Source organism: Pseudorca crassidens, chromosome 8 (assembly GCF_039906515.1).
Source record: "Pseudorca crassidens isolate mPseCra1 chromosome 8, mPseCra1.hap1, whole genome shotgun sequence".
NCBI lineage: Eukaryota > Metazoa > Chordata > Mammalia > Artiodactyla > Delphinidae > Pseudorca > Pseudorca crassidens.
Window position 1 is genome coordinate 48,078,873 of NC_090303.1, and position 19,459 is coordinate 48,098,331.

The 19,459-nt window shown below is 41.3% G+C and overlaps 1 protein-coding gene across 10 annotated transcripts in view; it reads left to right on the plus strand.

Annotated features, from left to right (window-relative positions):
* SLC25A13 (solute carrier family 25 member 13) overlaps window positions 1-19,459 on the plus strand; it is a 296,284-nt gene that overhangs the window by 76,155 nt on the left and 200,670 nt on the right. For 8 of the 10 annotated variants that reach the window (XR_010945512.1, XR_010945511.1, XR_010945513.1 and 5 more), the window contains one exon: window positions 14,251-14,366. The exons of 1 other annotated variant lie outside the window; for it this stretch is intronic. Coding sequence is in view for 5 of the 9 variants with exons in the window: in XM_067746352.1 (XP_067602453.1) it covers window positions 14,251-14,366 (116 nt within the window). In the remaining 4 variants the exon portion in view is untranslated. Of the gene's footprint in view, window positions 1-14,250; window positions 14,367-14,729; window positions 14,834-19,459 lie in introns of those variants that run through there. One more of the 10 variants, XM_067746356.1, reaches the window with a different exon arrangement.

The window sequence follows — 19,459 nt, forward strand, 5'->3', positions numbered from 1 at the left end:
AGAGTGTCTTAGATAATCATTTAGAACATGAATCGTTATAGAGGCATCAGAGATGTGACTGAATCTGTACTGATCCCAGTATATCTTGAACATGTTTTGCTTAAAGATTTACCTGTGCTATCAGTTTGTTTCTCATGATTTACCTCATTTCAGAGCAGAATGTTGAAACCAAAATGGGGTATACATTTAATATCAAATAACTTTTTCCTTGCCAACCACACCTCAGCCCCTGGACTGAACATGGTGTTTGAGGTTTTATTCAGTTACGTGAGTATTTGTGGAGCAGTGGGAGGTGTAAGCATGGCACCTGAGGCTAAGTCATTCCATTTTGTGTGGCCATTTCTTCCTCATTTTGAATTAGGAAACAGATGTGGGAAGGAGAAAAAAGATCCCAGTTCATCATCATAGTTATTTCTGGTACCTCAAGCCTCACAACTAAGAACTTATTTGTTCTTGGCCGAGCTGTCTCTTTACTCTTAGGTTGACTGAGGACAGCTTTGGGGCTGCCTCCTGAACCTTACTTGATCAGTACCCCCAGCCCCACTTCCAGCGATTTGGAGCCTGCCTTTCTCCTTTTCTGGGAAAGGTGAGAAAGCACGTTAGAGATGGCCGTGCCATTTGATGATTCGTTTTCTTTTTGCATGTGTCCTTTAAAATTAACATTGCAGATTTATGGGCCCTTTGTGATGCAGGTGAGAGAGGACAAGTTGTTATTGTTTACAGGCTGAGAGATTAGGCTTACATGGAGTTATGATGTGTCTCAGAAAATCGTAATTCCACGGTTTAGGAGCGATAATCTGCTTGGGAATGTGGGTGGGGAGGAGGAGACTCGAAGCATTGAGACTATATGGGGCCAAGTACATTGTTTTTCTTAGACAAGGATGCGTATTTGGGGTGGCATTGGATGGAGGGCTGATGGAGATTATTGGGGACAGCTGCCATTCTTCATGCAGGCATTGCTCTAGAACATGCTGTATAAACTGCATATTACCACTTCTAAACTATAGAACACATCATTAAATTTTTAAATTTAAAATATTTTAGATAGTGCATGATTTATCCCATACTTTTTCTTTCTTACTATGTGCCTTGGTTTTAAGGATCTTATTCTTTAAATTAATTTTGTTACCGAACTTGAGTGCTTTCTCTCTCCTTGTTAGAAATGAGAGTAAAAGTATTTGATGGTCTGAGATGGAATTGATGCAGTTATTTTACAACTTTGAGTAAATTTAAAGTAAAATTTAAAAACCTAAGCCTTCTTTGCTTGCACTGAAATATTATGACTATATAGATGAGAAGTGTTGCCCCTGAAACTTGGTCTGAGTTCTCTTGTTAATATAAGAGAAATTTCTGCAAATTCAATTTGGAATCAACATGTAGGCACTTTTAAGATTTCTTTTTCATGGTCTTAAATACAGAAAATCATAATCTATTTTAAGCTTCTTATAAATGATGGAGCACTTGTTTACATGTGTAAAATGACTCTATCTAAGTAGTGTATTGAAGTTCATGTTCATGTTTGCTATTTAATGACACCTAATGATATTCAACGAAGGGTTATGCTAAACCAAAGAGAAAATGTGTTACCCAGGCAACTGCCTCAGGCAGACTAGAGATTCAGGCATATGGCTCTGTAGTATACATTATTTCAGCATTTTTAAGCATAAAGAACCACACATGTAATTGACTGTGAAAAATTACTGCTCAGTTACTGTATTGTATGGTCATAATAGAAGTAAATGAATACGTCATTGTTATTGGAACAAATCTGTTGGGAACCACTTGTAGACTCTACTATTTAAGAAGCAAAAATACAATAAGAAGAAAATAGCTGGTTTAATTAACATGTAAAATTGGGTTAATTTGAATTCAGCTGGCACAGCAGATATTAATGTTGGCTTTTTTTGTGTGCGTGTGATATTCTGGCTTAAGCCTATGTACTTCTATTTCTTTTGGCCACACCATAAATAATTTTATTTAAAAAAATATGATAAAGGCTATTTCAGTCATTGAATTTTTGCTTGCTAAGGGCTTATGTTCTGATCACATCAAAAAAGGTTTTTGCGTGTATCCATAATGTAAGTTTTATAAGTGAAAGAAAATGTTAAAATATTTGAGTAACTGATAATGTTTTTTCAAAGGGCAATCAGTAAAACTTGATTTCATGTATTTTTAAAAAATTTAGTTTACTGCTTTTTAGTCAGAGTGCCTAGCTGGACAGTTACTGCATTGGCAGATGCGAGACAGTAGCACATTTGCTCTTGTCACTTTTTGTGTGTCTGTGCTTATTTAGATGCTTCTTACTTGTTTCCGAATATCATTTTAATCATCGTCACCTTGCTTCAGAGTTTCAGAAAAACGCATTGAGAAAGGCATTGTGTTCCGATTACAAAATGATTTAACTCAATCAATTTTTGGTGTTTTAAAATGCCATTTGGGCAAAGAACACCCAGAGATAGTACGGGCCTGCGAAGGTTGTTCCTTGAGCTGTCTACTGTGCCGTAGGTACTCACATAGTCTCTGGAGTGCAGGGCGCTTTTGTGTTTTTCGGCTCTAAACTAATCAAACTGGAGACTGAAGTCAGATATGCAAAGGGTTTGGCAGCATGTACTCGACGGGAAGCATTTAAAGTATGTAACTGGTTTCCAGTGGCAATCTAACAGCTAACCTGCTACTTTATGCAGTGATAGGCCAGTGTACGGTGGTCCTTAAAAAATGCTAGTTAACAAGTTTACTTGCCTGCTGGCTTTCCAGTTACTGATTTATCGGGCTTATCTGCAGTTTATCATCCCGTTATCCTTCTTCATTTGCCATTTTATTTATTTTCATTTTTATTTATTTATTTGTTTTTGGCTGCTCTGCACAGCATGTGGGATGTTAGTTCCCCGACCAGGGATCCCATGCCCCCGGCACTGGAAGCATGGAGTCTTAACCACGGGACTACCAGGGAAGTCCCTTCTTTAAAAATTTATTTTTATTTTTATTTTTTGGTATTTGCCATTTTAATAATGTTGAAAGCCTTCTCATCCAGCCTTGAAAGAATAAGGGAAGATCTAGGAAACCTAGATTAAAAAAAAAAATCTACTTTGCTTACCCAAGTGGATTTTCCAGTATGGTTTATAACTACTTCTCCCTTTTTTCACCACTGGTCTTTCTCCTTTTCAACTTTTTCCCCCATTAAAGGCAATCCCCAATTTAAAATGAGTTGCTCATAGTGTTTTTAGTAACTTTGTATGCATTTTATTTTTATAGTTATTATAAAATATTGGCTATATTCCTTGTGTTGTATAGTATATCTGTGTAGCTTAATTTTTACATGATAATTTGTACCTCTTAATCCCCTACCCCTATATTGCCTTTCACCCCTTCCTTGTCCCCAGTGGTAACCACTGGTTTGTTCTCTATATCTGTTGAGTCTCCTTCTTTTTTGTTATATTCACTAGTTTGTTGTATTTTTTATATTCCACATATAAGTGGTATCATACAGTATTTGTCTTTATTTGTCTGATTTATTCCACTTAACATAATACCCTCCAAGTCCATCCATGTTGCTGCAAATGGCAAAATTTCATTCTTTTTTATGGCTGAGTAGTATTTCACTGTGTATGTATATTTGTGTGAGTGTGTGTGTGTGTATATCTCACCTCTTCTTTATCCATTCATCTGTTGATGGACACTTAGGTTGCTTCCATATCTTGGCAATTGTAAATAATGCTGCTGTGAACATTGGGGTGCATGTAACTTTTCGAATTAGTGTTTTCTTTTTCTTCAGATATATACCCAGGAGTGGAATTGCTGGGTCACATGGTAGTTCTATTTTTTTTTTTTTTTTTTTTTTGCGGTACACGGGCCTATCACTGCTGTGGCCTCTCCCGTTGCGGAGCACAGGCTCCGGACGCGCAGGCTCAGCGCCCATGGCTCACGGGCCCAGCCGCTCTGCGGCATGTGGGATCTTCCCGGACCGGGGCACGAACCCGTGTCCCCTGCATCGGCAGGCGGACTCTCAACCACTGCGCCACCAGGGAAGCCCTATTTTTAATTTTTTGAGAAACCTCCGTACTGTTTTCCACAGTGGCTGCACCAATTTACATTCCTACCGACAGAGTACACTTTTCTATTAACAAAAACCCAAGTCTTTGGATAGATCTCAAAATGCTGTTTACCCCATGATGTAATAAAGAGTATCTGTGGTACATATTACTGAACTCAATATTGGTAATTATTCAGAATAGGAACAATGTAATATAAGATAGCTTTTTTTAGGTACTTTTTTACAATAATGATATATTTAAGAAATAACAGTATAGAGTCTTATGGAGATAGAGAATCTGATTTGTTTCTAGTTTTAAAAAGCCTGTGGTGGTTCTTTTCCTTGATGCAGCCTCACTCTTGTGGGGATTGTTCATGATTAAAGCTTTTCTATAACTCAAAGTTAAAAGATGGGAGGTTGGGGGAGGTGGCTGGACACAGGGACAGATTCTCCTGAAGTTCTTGGGCGGTATTATTTAACAGGGAAGGAAAGAAGCAATGGGGTTTAGAGCATGTGTAGGTGAAAAACACTTTTCAGTGTGTAACTGAGAGAACTATTAGCAAAAGTGAAGTAGAACGGGGATGGATCATACTTGCTCGACATGTTTGATCCCGCTGATAAGGAAGAAAGTATTAGAGGTAGAAGAACACCCTGTATAAATGCCAGCAGTTGGCACAGTCCGCCTTGGGCAGCTCAAATACTGTTTGAAATGAACTGCAAAGCAGTGGCCAGACAGGTAGATCTGGAAGCATGGGAATATCACTCACCGAGTTAAGCTCATAATTACAAGAGCCTTTATATTTATCTTCTTTTGGCAATATGGGAGCAGTGATATATGCAGAGGTGGTATTTATAAGCTAAATTCATGATAACAATACAGTAAAATTGCTAATAAAATCTTTAATAGGTTTTTAAAGCCAGGCAGTAGCCTGCTTGTTTGAACAACATTCAAGCTGTCAGATTTCATTGGAGCCATTGAATTTAAATAGCCCCTTGGCGAACGCTGCAGTGAGATTTGAACCTGAATGCATGGTAGGGCTGAGGAACCCAGCTGGCCTCAGGACAGATGCACTCCTGGGAACGCCAGGCCGGTGCCAGAGCCAGGCTGGACACGGATCCTCCCTCTGACTGAAGACGGAAGAAAATGGGATTGTAGCGTGAAAAGCACTGGAGAGAGCACCTGTAAGAGATCAGGAAAGGGGGTCTGTTCCAACTTGCCCAGCAAGATCATGCTGCCCGTTAGGCAAGGGAAAACTATAACTCGAGCCTCTTTCTACCTTATTACTGATGGTTTTTAGAATATAAAATGAGGTAATAACTCATTGTCTCTTTCTAGAATGTGTTAAGAACAGTTGCGTTAAATTTACATAATTAGGGCCGTTGAGGCTTAGTTTGTTTGCTCACTGACCATCAACTGGAATATTAAATAAAATCTTTATTTATGACCTCTTTCATCATCTGCCTAAGTAGCGGTTTTTGTAACCTCAGTAACTTCGGGACCTCAGAGTCTCTGCTTCTCTGGCGGCTGCAGGCCACCAGGCATCCCAAGGGCCTGATGTGCTCCTGGGCTTTAAAAGCTGTGTGCTTTGACTTCTAGGACAAGCCCCCCAGCTCTGTCTAGAGAGCGTATCCTGGATTTGATCACTTCTGTTTTTCTCTCTCCTGCTATGACCCCGGTCCCACCCACTGCAGCCACTTCCAACTGGACTCATGCTCCAGGGTTTCCTGAGTGTTCTTTCCAGGAGCTCACATCACCCCCCTGCATAAAACCCTCCAACATGGCTGTTTCCCATGTGTGCTTGGAATGGAATCCACACAGCCTGTATGCCCTGCACCCTCCTTCATCCCCATCTCTCTCCCTGCCCCCCACCCCTCTACTCTCCAGCCACTCAGGTGTCTCCCTGTGCCATGGAACTTGGCAGGGTTGGCTGGTCGTAGGTCCAGACCTCACACTGAGGTTTCTTCCACCAGAATACCCTTGCTCCATATCTTCCTGTGCCTCCTCCTTTACATCATTCAGATCTTAATACCACCCCCCAGGAGGCATTTCCTCACCACCTATCTCCATCATTCTCAAGTTTGGCTGGGTGGGAAGTTAAAAAACAACAACAACAACAAAAAAAACGGATGGTTGCTCTGATCCCTCCTCATACCCATTAAATAGGCTCGCTGGGGCTAAGAAGCACTGTCTTAATGTATTTCTCAATTTTGTCCTCTACACAGCAGTTATCTGATCTAGAACCATCTCATCTTTATGTAGGTATGTTTGAGCTCATTGTCTGCCTTCTCCACTGGAATGGAACTCCTCGAGGACATGGATTCTGTCAATCTTATTCATTTTCATAGTACCCTTAGCGCCTAGGGCATTGCCTGGCGTATGCTAAGTGCGGGGTACGTATATGTTTGGGGCCCTGAACAATGTATATTTCCAGGGCATTTGGGAGGGAGATAAAAGAACTGGAAACCCCCCAAAGCTATTAAAGATGTTAAAGTCATGGAGGCCAAAACTGTTTTGATAAACTGGCCATCACAGGAGAGCCCAGTTCTGTTTTTGTTTTTTTTGTTGTTTTTTTCGCTTGACATTCACAGATACTTGAACCTGGGTGGTCTGGTGGTTGGAGCCCAGTTTTTGGAGTTAGATTTTACTTTCATCTCTGCCATTATTCCTGGACAGCTGTTTGGCTTCTGTTGTAACACAGGGAAGAAGGTTATAAGGAGAAGTTATTTTTGTGAAGCACTCTTATGGTTAGGAACCTTAAGTAAAAGTGGTAATTGGATTTTGAGACGCAGCACTGTCTATTACCAAACTTCCTAAAGTCTAAACAGATCAGCTCCTTACGTGCAGTTGCTTAAACTTTCATAGCCACGGGAGTTGGCCTGGAGATAGGAGCCAGGCGGGAGATGAGAGGGACCACACAGGGTACAAGCCATTGCTGAGCGAGAGTAAGCAACAGCAGGGAGGAAGAGAACTGGAGCTTATCCACCTTGGATGGCCAGAGTGAGTGGGAGTCTTTCAACTGTTTGCTTCTTTTTTCAGCTCTCCCTACCCCCACCCATTTTGTTCAGTCCTTCTGCCACTACCCAAATTTAAGGTGCTTGCTGTTTTGTTTCATAGAAATTCTTATTCTCTTTCTTACTACACAAATAATTCAATATGTGTGTTATTGAAAAGATTAGAAAATGTGGACAAGCAAAAAGAAAAAACCTTAAATTTCTAATATTTTAACTACCTGGAGATACACCCATGACTAACTCTTTGGTGTTCATCCTTCAAACTCTTTGTGTGTGTGTATGAGATACCATTTTTGTCTATTTTTCACAAAATGGGCTTGTTTTCTACATACATTTGTGTAACCGATTTTGTACTTAATAACATGAATTTGTTTATTGCAGTTTGTAGTGATTGGACAGTTCTCAGTGTCTGAATGGTCCTTTATTTAATCAGTCATGAATTGTTGCATATTGAGGTTGTTTTCACTTTTTTCACTGTTATCAACAATGCTGCTTGAACATTCCTGTAGAGAAAAGTTTGCACACATTCACTGATGATGTTTTAGGGTAAATTCCTGGAAGTGCGATTGTGGTGTCAAGGAGTGTGGGCGTTATCAAGACTCTTGCTGTATTGTTGGATTGTCCTCCGGAGAGTGTAGTGCCATAAACTTCTATCCCCAGCACTGGCCTCTGCTCAGCACATAGAGCAGGCGCTGAATTGGAGTCAATGGCCTTTCCTTTCCCCACCTGGCATCTCTACTTGATCATCTCCCCTCTTTTACAAGACTGATGTTACATGACCACATGGTCACATCTTCCCTCTGATGTCATGTGTTCCTAATTTCACAGACTTTCTCCATCTCCTCCTTTTTCTCAATATAACAATAATCTTTCCCTTCTCTGAATTCGTGGAGTAATTTATCTCCACTTCTCTTATATTACCTACCATTTTTTCTATAATATCATAATTTTCCATCTATATTCTCTGTTATAAGTCTTTCCAGGCTGAGAGCTTTCCCTTGCAAAGTTGAGAAGGGGCGGGGAAGGAAGCCTACAGTTATGCTAATGTAAAAAGCACTGACATCATTTTGGTATGTATCGTAGTATCTTCCTCTGTCTATAGTAGACATGTAATCTTACATCATCCTAAGCATAATGTCCAGAGGCACTCCACTTTTAATCCTTTCCTCCTTGGCTCAGTATGTGACTGCAGTATGTAGTGCTGTAGCTGTTTTACCGAGACTTTAAAGGACTTGTAACATAGCTGCTGTTATAAATGGCTTTCAGAAGAACAATAGCTCTGGTGGTTTGGAGAACAAAAATGACTTGCTTAAAAAAATCTCTGCTCATGTCAGAACCATGAAATAGAGTAGCTGGAAACCTACTCTCCCCTAATCTTTTTTTTTTTCCACTGGTTTGTGTACTTTCTCATAGATGTACTTTTTTTTTTTAACATCTTTATTGGAGTATAATTGCTTTACAATGGTGTGTTACTTTCTGCTTTATAACAAAGTGAGTCTGCTTTATAACAAAGTGAGTCAGCTATGGGGATATATGTATATGTATACATATACATATATCCCCATATCTCCTCCCTCCTGCATCTCCCTCCCACCCTCCCTATCCCACCCCTCTAGGTGGTCACAAAGCACCGAGCTGATCTCCATGTGCTATGTGGCTGCTTCCCACTAGCTATCTGTTTTACATTTGGTAGTGTATGTATGTCCATGCCACTCTCTTCACTTAGTCCCAGCCTACCGTTCCCCCTCTCCGTGTCCTCAAGTCCATTCTCTACGTCTGCGTCTTTATTCCTGTCCTGCCCCTACGTTCTTCAGAACCATTTCTTTTTTTTTTTTAGATTCCGTATATATGCATTAGCATACAGTATTTGTTTTTCTGTTTTTGACTTACCTCACTCTGTATGACAGACTTTAGGTCCATCCACCTCACTACAAATAACTCAGTTTTGTTTCTTTTTATGGCTGAGTAATATTCCATTGTATATATGTGCCACATCTTCTTTATCCATTCATCTGTTGATGGACACTTAGGTTGCTTCCGTGTCCTGGCTCTTGTAAATAGAGCTGCAGTGAACATTGTGGTGCTGTTTTTGAATTATGGTTTTCTCAGGGTATATGCCCAGTATTGGGATTGCTGGGTTGTATGGTAGTTCTATTTTTAGTGTTTTAAGGAACCTCCATACTGTTCTCCATAGTGGCTGTATCAATTTACATTCCCACCAACAGTGCAAGAGGCTTCCCTTTTCTCTACACCCTCTCCAGCATTTATTGTTTGTAGATTTTTAGACGATGGCCATTCTGACTGGTGTGAGAGGATACCTCATTGTAGTTTTTCTTTGCATTTCTCTAATGATTAGTGATGTTGAGCATCCTTTCATGTGTTTGTTGGCAATCTGTATATCTTCTTTGGAGAAATGTCTGTTTAGGTCTTCTGCCCATTTTGGGATTGGGTTGTTTGTTTTTTTGATGTTGAGCTGCATGAGCTGCTTGTAAATTTTGGAGTTTAATCCTTTGTCAGATGCTCCGTTTGCAAATATTTTCTCCCACTCTGAAGGTTGTCTTTTTGTCTTGTTTATGGTTTCCTTTGCTGTGCAAAGGCTTTTAAGTTTCATTAGGTCCCATTTGTTTATTTTTGTTTTTATTTCCATTTCTCTAGGAGGTGGGTCAAAAAGGATCTTGCTGTGATTTATGTCATAGAATGTTCTGCCTATGTTTTCCTCTAAGAGTTTTATAGTGTCTGGCCTTACATTTAGGGCTTTAATACATTTTTTTTTTTTTTTTTTTTTTTGCGGTACGTGGGCCTCTCACTGTTGTGGCCTCTCGCGTTGCGGAGCACAGGCGCCGGACGCGCAGGCTCAGCAAGCCATGGCTCACGGGCCCAGCCGCTCTGCGGCATGTGGGATCTTCCCGGACCGGGGCACGAACCCATGTCCCCTGCATCGGCAGGCAGACTCTCAACCACTGCGCCACCAGGGAAGCCCTAGGTCTTTAATACATTTTGAGTTTATTTTTGTGTATGGTGTTAGGGAGTGTTCTAATTTCATTCTTTTACATGTAGCTGTCCAGTTTTCCCAGCACCACTTATTGAAGAGGCTGTCTTTTCTCCATTGTATATTCTTGCCTCCTTTATCAAAAATAAAGTGACCATATGTGCATGGGTTTATCTCTGGGCTTTCTATCCTGTTCCATTGATCTATATTTCTGTTTCTGTGTCAGTATGTCCCCTAATCTTGAGTGGTGTAGGCCTGTGAAAATGTGACTTCTGTGCTTGCTTCCATGTCAGCTGACCCGTATCACACTATTAGTTGCTGCAGGTGAGCATTAGTGTCATATCGTGACTGTTCCTCTTAGACGCTAGATGCAGAGCTCCTCAGAGTTGTGTGATTTATTTTAGAGGGCATCTAACATTGTCAAAGAAGTTTGGGAAGTTGAGGGCGGAAAAGGAACTAAGTGAGCTCACCAGCCAGGTCTGAACTTGATTAAGCTGGTATCCTTTGTTGTAACGTACGCTAATACCCATTAAATCTGCAAAGCAAGACTGGAATACTGTTTACACAAAAAATATGTATACCTATGTAAATGTTTTTAGATATCACGCTGTAAATGAATATAGTACTATATAATTATTCTGATAGCCTTCTAGTCAGATTACCTTGAAAATCCAAAATGATCTTGATGAACAGTAAAACATTATGATTTCATAGTTCATCTGTATACCTCCTACATAGATGTATAATACTTATGTCTAACAGGATTACCAAATTACATACCTTTTTGGTATCTGTAACATGCCTAAAATACCAGAGCATTCATTGGCCAGTTACAGTTATGAAACCACAATGACATTGCCAGAGGAGGATTTGTTCACCGATATAGATGGCCTTCAGGTTTCTCATACCATTTTGAGAGAGATGAGATTCTCTTTTTCTGGTATTTAAGCCTTCCTTTATTCAGATCATTACATTTAAGAAATGTCCTGGTTCTACATAACACGCTGTGTGATTCGTCTTAACTCACCCACCGTCTGTGCAGAGATAATTTATCGATTGATACACTGGCAGCAAGTTCAGCTGGTGAGTGTGTGGCTGTATGGTTGTTGGTGCTGCTCTGAGGGTCCTGGGGTGTGAGGAGTGGTGGCGAGAAGAAAGCAGCCAATCAGAAACACATTTCTCCTCTGTGCTGCTGCTTCAGTGGTCTGGAGCTGGGCGAGCATGCATCCTTAAGTGAAATGGTTCCGGGCAGTTTCATTCACAGCATTAAGTAGCCTTTGTTTAAAAACTCCTAGTTCTGTGTTTCCAATCTTGGCCTATGTATTAATATTAGTTTGCTAGGGCTGTCATATCAAAGCACCACAAACTAGGTGGCTTAAAGAAAAAACAAAGAATTTTATTGTCTCACAGTTCCAGAGGCTGAGATCAAGGTGCTAGCAAGGTTGCTTCCTTCTGAGGGCCTGTTCCATGCTTCTTCCCTAGCTTCATTCGGGTGGTTTGCTGGCAGTCTTCGGCATTCCTGGGTTTGTAGAAGCATCACCCTGATCTCTGCCTTCATGTTCATGGGGCGCTCTCCCCGTGTGCACGTCTGGGTCCAGATTTCCCCTTTCCGTAAGGACTCTAGTCATTTTGGATTGGGTGCCCACCCTACTCCAGTAGGATCTCATCTTAACCAATTACATTTGCAACGATTGCATTCTGAGGTTAGGACTTCAACGTGGATTTGGGGGAGACATAGTTCAACCCCATATTCACCTTTCTCCTGAGGTCCACACTAGTCCTTTTGGCTTCCTGCTGGATACCATACTTCACTGTTCCATGGGTATCTCCAATTTAACATGGTTAGAATTGGTCTTACTCTCTCACAATTCCCTTCTTTTTCCTTTTTTGTTCTTTATCTTTGGTGGTGGTGTCATCATCCCACTCAATTATCTAAGTTAGAAGTCTTGGAGTAACTCTTTCCTGGCTGTCAGCCTCTGACCTCCAGTTGCTACCAAGTTTTGTCATTCCTGCCTCAGTTGTATTTCTCCACTTTTCCCCTTTCTGCAATCCTAGTGTTCCGGCTCTGGTTTAGACCCCTGCTGTCTCTAGCTGTCAGGCTGTCTCCCCACATCTCGTCTTTCCTGTGTTAAATTCATCTTCCACAGCAGTTCCTTTTCTAAAATAAAGATATGAACCTGGTATTTATTAACCCTAAAAACCTCCAGTGACTTCTCACTGCCTGCAAAAAAAAAAAAAGGTCAGGATTCTATAACTGGCCTTTAAAGGCCTTTACAGGTGGCTGGCATGATAGCTCAACCACTCTTTTACTCGGCAGGACCATTAGATGCAGGGTCAGTAACACCTTTGTCCTTCTCTAAATACAGCACACCCCTCTGTACTTAGTTCTTTCCTCAGTGTGGATCGTCCTCCCCCTACCCTTCTCTCTTCTCTCCATCCTCCCATACCGATTGGAATTGTCTCGGTCAAATGGGAACCAGGACACTTGGTTTTCAGGCCAAAATGCCAGAAGCCAGTTGTTTCACCGTGCATGAGCCATAACTTCTAATAGTTTTCTCAAAAGTAAAATGAGGAGGTGGAAGGAGTTGCTCTCTGAGATCTTTTCAGCTTTAAAATTTGTTCTTTAAATGCCACAGATTCGTGGAGCATTCCTTAATTTCCTTAGATTTATTCCTTAATTTATTATTTATTTATTCCTTAAGGAAGAATAAATCACTTCTCCTCTGTGCCCCTTGATACTTTATCTTTTTCTTTTGATACTCAGCTCGTGTTCTGGCAAGGTTACATGCACACGACTACCTCTCCTTCCCCCAGCAGGCTGTCAGCTCCTTGAGGCCAGCCGGGAACCTTCCACTCATATGTGTTTCCCTTGCCATCCCCACCTGCCCCTGGTCCTGCTCACACACACAAGATTCTCCGTGAGACAGACTCTGTAGCCGAGGAGAAAATGTTCTGGGCAAGTGTTCTTCTGTAATACGTGCCGTTCCTGAATGTTCCCCTGCGTTCGGAAGCATGTGTTTTTGGATGGTGAATGACATAGAGACCATGTAATGAACACACCAGAGTTTTCCTTTCTTTGTGGCATTATTATAATCAGGTGACATTCTGGGAAATAGCTAAGTTAACGTTGTAGCACTTACTTTCTATAAAAATGTGTTCTCTCTATAAGATTTTAGAAGTAATTAAGTGTTCTGTGAAACATGGGAAAGCACTTCTGTTTTCTTTCTCCTTCTATATCCTCGAGACTTGGACTATCCCAGTGTATCATTGAAATATTTGTACATTTAAAATACAAAATAGTGGCAAAGAACTTAGTTCTAAGACAGCCTTTGTGGATTTATTTACTCCTTGGAAGTCAAAGCATCTGTGGTCTGTTCTGCACCTCCTAATGGATAGATGTAATCATACCATGACCTTGCTCAGAAACTTGTATCTCTGAACGTCTGATCTCATTTCACAGTGCTCTCTTATGTACTTTTCTGTCCAGATAAAATTAGTTCCTCACATTTTCCTTGCACACTCCCTAGCTTTCTTGCACCTGCCTTTCTGCAGGCATTGCCCCTGCCTTAGGTGACCCCCTTTCTATGCCCATTACTGCATACCTGTATTTCACTAATTTTTCGAGACCCAACTCACATTCCATCTCTGCCACAAAGCTTTCTTTGGTTTCCTACCAAAATTCTGTTATCATCATCTTGGTTCCTGTCTTATGATTTGTCTTTCCTGTATAATATTCTAGACTAGTGTTATCTGTCTTACCAGACTAAAAGTGCCTTGGGGTCATATTTCGTGGCCAGTTTATCTGTATTCTATCCCCCGCCCCAATATCATCCTTTAGTTCAATCCTCATGTGGTCAGTGGATATCAGTAATGAATGAATCTTTGTGAACCATTTTTACATGGTGTAGGAAGGTATTAATGAATGACTAAGCTGGTCTGTTTTGTTGTTAACAGCCGTATATTAATCTAAAGTGTCTAAGCTTTATTTTTAGAATTAATGTGTCACCATATCCTCAGATCTGTCGTGTCTTTTAGATTCTGTGTGTTATTTCAGTCCACTCTATGTAAAAGGAGATGCTAAGTGTTTATACATGCTTTTAGGTTTGAATTTTATTTTTTGACAGTGACGTTTTATTTTTTTCCCTTAGTGTATATTTGTGTATGCTTTTATCTTCCACAAGCTACTGACTTTATGCTCTGTGCTTGTTTTGTGTTGCAGATTAATATCCTTTCAAGAATTTGTGGCGTTTGAATCTGTCCTGTGTGCCCCAGATGCTTTGTTCGTGGTGGCCTTCCAGCTGTTTGACAAAGCTGGCAAAGGAGAAGTCACTTTTGGTAAGGGGCGTGAGTGTGTGCACACCTAAGGAAGTGCAGACCTGTGTGAGCGGTTTGGGTTTTTTTCCCAAGAATGAAGTGTATGGAAATGGTTTTAAGAAGTTAGCCTATCCGTTTTAACAAAGATATCTCGGTGTTTTGAGGCTCCAGTTCTTGGGGAAAAAAGTCTCCCTTCGTGAAAAATTAAGTTTCTGGCTTAGTAGTTTTGATGCTCTGCTTTCGTTGTAAGGTGAGGGAGGATGGAGCACGACTGAGTCACAGGGTCGTAGAAGGTGAGAGACAGACAGGATTTGACCGTCCACTTCATTCCCTTCACAGTCAGTAGTGCTTTCCACGATTAGAATGAAGACGTTAATAAAGTGCCTAAGAACAGAAGGGATTCATGTTTCCAGTACCTTGCGTCCTTACCTTGTCCTCATGGAGTAGCTGGAGTCCAGAGGCAGCGCGCGAGATGGTAATTTGGAGCGGTACGTGGAGAACCCTGTTCTTCTCAATAACACGTTTCCCTCTGGCTGGGCTGGCAGTGTCTGCTGCGCTGCCCCCGCCTTTATTGGGGGACGCAGCACCATCTTCATGGGGCTCAGCCGCCAAACTGCAGAACACCCTGAAGTCTCTTAAGCATTAGGAGAAAGGGAAAACCAGGACGTGGTGGGGCTGTGGTACGTTCTTGTTTAAAAATAAACTGGTTACTGAAGATACATTGGGCAGAAGACACCACATTTCCCTCGGACTGTGCCGTGTCCAGCGTGTGTTATCTGTGTGTGTGAACCTGGTGTAGAAAGCATTGCTGTGGAGAATTTTGGAGCCCTTTTGGGGCACACAGATTGTGCATTTCAGGGGAAATGGGTAATGCACCCATTTTAAATGTCTTTGTTCCTTGTCTCTAATTTATTCAGACTTCTTGGTCTTGTCTCACTTGTACGTCGTGAGGAATGTACAGATAGGGGAGATACAGATGGTGTAATAGAGCACCATCTGTTCTGGATGGTTCTGGAATTGGAGAGACTTAGCTCCTCCCAGCTCTGCCACTTTTGTCTCTAAGTCAAGTTAATTATCCTTTCAGGTCTTTATTTTCCTTATCAGAAATGAAGATAATAACTACATAAAGTATAGGTAAGGCAGCCTTCCCCTCCCCCACCCATTTCTCAATGTTCATTTGACATGACAGTTATTTAAGGCTAGATCAGCCAGGGCAGAGGCAAAAACACATATATTTACCTGGTTTTCTTTCATGTATTCTAGAAGCTCAGATGCTTTCCGTTAATACTTCACGAGGATTATTTGATATTTTAAAATCCCTAGAATAATTTTAGTTTTTGCCTCTCCCATCACCCAGTTCCTCTAGCCACAACTTTTCAGTGGAATACCAATAAAAATGTTCCCACTAAAATCTCCAAATAATAAATGAGCAGCTAGCTCACGGTGGTGTTGATTTACCCAGTGGAAGTCAGTTTGATGAGAACGTTATGATGACGTTTGCTCGGGGTGAACAGCAAGGGGAACCTGTAAGTTTGCGTGAGCTCAGCACAGGTGTGCTCGCTCTCTCGTCTTCCTCCTTTCTGCAGCAAATCTGGAGGGAGGGCTGGAAGAGAGCTGGACTGGAGATGGGGGGCTGAGGAACGGATTTCCGGCGTTTTCCCGACTCCGATCAGTCTTCCGTCGTGGGCATGAAGTGGCGGGGCTGATGTTACCACCAGCACACCACTGGCCTGGCGGAGGAAAGAAGCAAGAGGCTTTGCCAGTGCTGGGAGGGCTGTGTGTGTGTTAGTGTGGTTAGGAGAAAAGAACAGGTAAAGCAGCAGAATGTGGGAGATGGGAGTCATCTGTGAATTGTAGAAAGAACATGGCATGACAACTGTTTCTGCTTCTCTCTAGCTGTTGGTTGATGGACAAGTCATTTCCGATTTCTGAGCCTTATTTTCCTTATCTACAAAATCAGGGTAATAACCTACCTTCCAGGACTATTGCACATAAACGGACCATGTGGAAAACAAAGGCCTTTATAAAAATAATATTACTGAAAGAAATAATGTGAGAGAACAAAGGAGGATTTCCTTTTTTCTTCTTTTTTTTGTTCTTTGAGAAGCCCTTTATTTTAACTTGCAGTTTAACCACTGGTCAGGTAGCTGGGAATTTTGCTTACTATCTGTGCTGTGTTGAACACTGTCCCATCTCTGAAGACATACGAGAGTGCGTAAGACATCGGGGCTTCCAGGGGGCTACGATTCTGCTTCTGTCCTCAGCTGCATGTGACTGTGGTGGAAGAGTGCATAGCCCATCTCTCGATACCCTGCCTTCTGCAGGTAATTTATTCCAGAATCTGCCTGTCTCACAAAACACAAACAGGGTATGTCCTGTATCTGTTTATGAGGAGCCAGTGGCGTCCTCACCCTGTGGGTGTAATAAAATGTAGCCTGGGCTTTTCTGAGCTGTTAATCCCCATTTAGGATTAAACTGAAAGAGCTATTCATAGTACAAAGAAGATACTCAAATGACCATCAAATTGCAAAATGATAGCTGACTTAACATTTTTCATGAGGTCGGGTAGAGTCATTCAGTGGAGGTGAGTGCTGTGTACAACAGGCTTTTGCCAAGTAAACACAATCATATGGGAGGTGTGGCAGCCTTAGGAGTGTTTTGTCAGCAGGTACCTTTAGAAGAAGCTAACAAATAAGTACGTTTTTCAGGAAACTTGTAATGGGGTTGAAGAAATTTTTTAAAAAATGGAGTTGGGCAGAAAAGTGGACTTTCCTAGTCAATCCTGATCTCATAGCCCACAGTATTATAAGGGAATCCAGATCTGTGCCCTGGCTCTCTGTCCATATGAAGCTGTTTGAGAGACACACAGTGGCACTCTTTGCTCTGATTACTTCCTCAGCTCCCTGTAAATCCTTCACTCAAGAGTGACCCTTTTGTATATCAGAAGGTTGCCCTCCTGAGTGTGCCTCTTTGGGAGGAGTAGGCATGGAGTGGCGAGAGAGGAAGGACTCCTTTTTTAACCTCCCAGGTTGGCATGGTCAGCTGTGGTCACGGGGTGAGCACTGTGCTTGCACTAAACAGTGGGTCATCTGGGGCCTTCCCATGCCAGGGAAGGCTGGCAAGTGGCCTCAGATCCCCCATGTCTCCTGGCTTTGTATTTCATCCAGAGGAGAGCAGTTACACTCTTTATCTGTATACATACTAGGTTTCCACATAAGAGCTCATCTGAAGCAGGGCTTCTAGGACTAAGCCCAGTAAGCACCGGTATTTGTCAACAAGCCGGCAGTGTCAGTGCTCCCACTAATGCTGATTCTGATACACACTAAACAAAAATCAGATGGAGCGTTTCAGTGTCGCATTTCAGTGAAGCCTTGCCCCTGTTCTCTGAGGCCTTGTTTATGTTTACCATATTTTCATGTCCCGATCACTCCCTGTGTTTGCTACAATGAAAAGATCTTGATGAGGCCAATTTTGTTCCTTTGATATCTAGTTCATTATGTTCTCCTGTTTCCTTTGAGGGAAAACATATCTCCACTATTCTTGTTCTCACCATGTTTTCTTATTTTGATACCTGGTGTTTGTAAGTGCATTTTATGATGCCAACAGGTGTATAACATGATATCAGTATAAGTAGAAAATTCTGCTTAACAATTTGCAATTCTGTGTGATTGGAGAGAAAAGTATTTTGTTCTAAATCTTTTCATTTGCATTTTTAGCCTATTTTATATGACAGTGATTTTTTACTCTTAATTTTTTCAAGTGTGCTTTATTGAAGTAGAGCATACATGCAGAAGGATGCACGAATCCTAAGTGTACATTTTGATGACTTTGCACAGTGTACATACTTGTTTCACCACCATCCAGATCAGAAAGAGAATGGTACCAACACTCAGTAGGTCTCTTCCCAGTTACTGTTCCAATGGTAGCAAGGGATATTTATCACCATCAATTGATTTTGTTTGCTTTTAAACTTAATAAAAATGGAGTGATACAGGATTTATTCTTTCATTCTCACTTTTGCTCAAATTTTATTTGTGAGATTCATCCATGTTTTTGCTATGTGTATTTTTATTTTGTTCTTTTTCTTTGCTGTATAGTATTCCATTGTATAACTTTACCCTAATATGTTTACTCATTCTACAGTTGATAGACACTTGCACATTTCCAGTTTTGATTGCTACAAATATGCTTTGAACATTCTTTTATGTATTTTGGGGTGTGCATATGTGTAGGCATTTCTAGGAGTAGAATGGCTGGGTCGTAGAGAGCTTCCCTGGTGGTGCAGTGGTTAAGGATCCATCTGCCAATGCAGGGGACATGGGTTCGAACCCTGGGCCGGGAACATCCCACATGCTGCGGAGCAACTAAGCCCGTGTGCCACAACTACTGACACTGCGCTCTAGAGCCCGTGAGCCACAGCTGCTGAGCCAGTGTGCTGCAACTACTGAAGCCCAGATGCCTAGAGCCCGTGCTCCGCAACAAGAGAAGCCACTGCAATGAGAAGCCCGTGCACCGCAACGAAGAGTAGCCCCCACTCGCAGCAACTAGAGAAAGCCCACGTGCAGCAACAAAGACCCAACACAGCCAAAAATAAATAAAATAAATGAAGAAAAAAAAGAATTGCTGGGTCTTAGAAAATGTATATATTTAGCTTTCAGTAGATCTTACCAAACAGTTTTCCGAAGTGGTTGTACCAGTTTACATTCATACCATCAGTGTATGAGAGTTCTAGTTATTCTACTTCTTTGCAAACACTTGCTGTTATCAGTTACTTTCATTTTAGTGATATCTCACACTGTGACTTTAATTTGCATTTTTCTCATTACTTATGGGTTGTACAACTTTTAAAAAACTGTTTATTGACCACTTGAGTATCCTTTTTTTTACTATGTGTCTATTTTCTAGATACAAGGGCTTTGTGGGTTGTATATTTCCAGATGTTTTTACCCTGTGACTTGCACTTTTACTCCACTTCATGGAGTCCTGAGGAACGTAAGTTCTTAATTTTAATGTAGTACAAATTACCAGCATTTTCTTTTATTGGTAGTGCTTTCTTAAAAAAAAAAATATTTTTTTATTTTTGGCTGTGTTAGGTCTTCGTTGCTGCGTGCGGG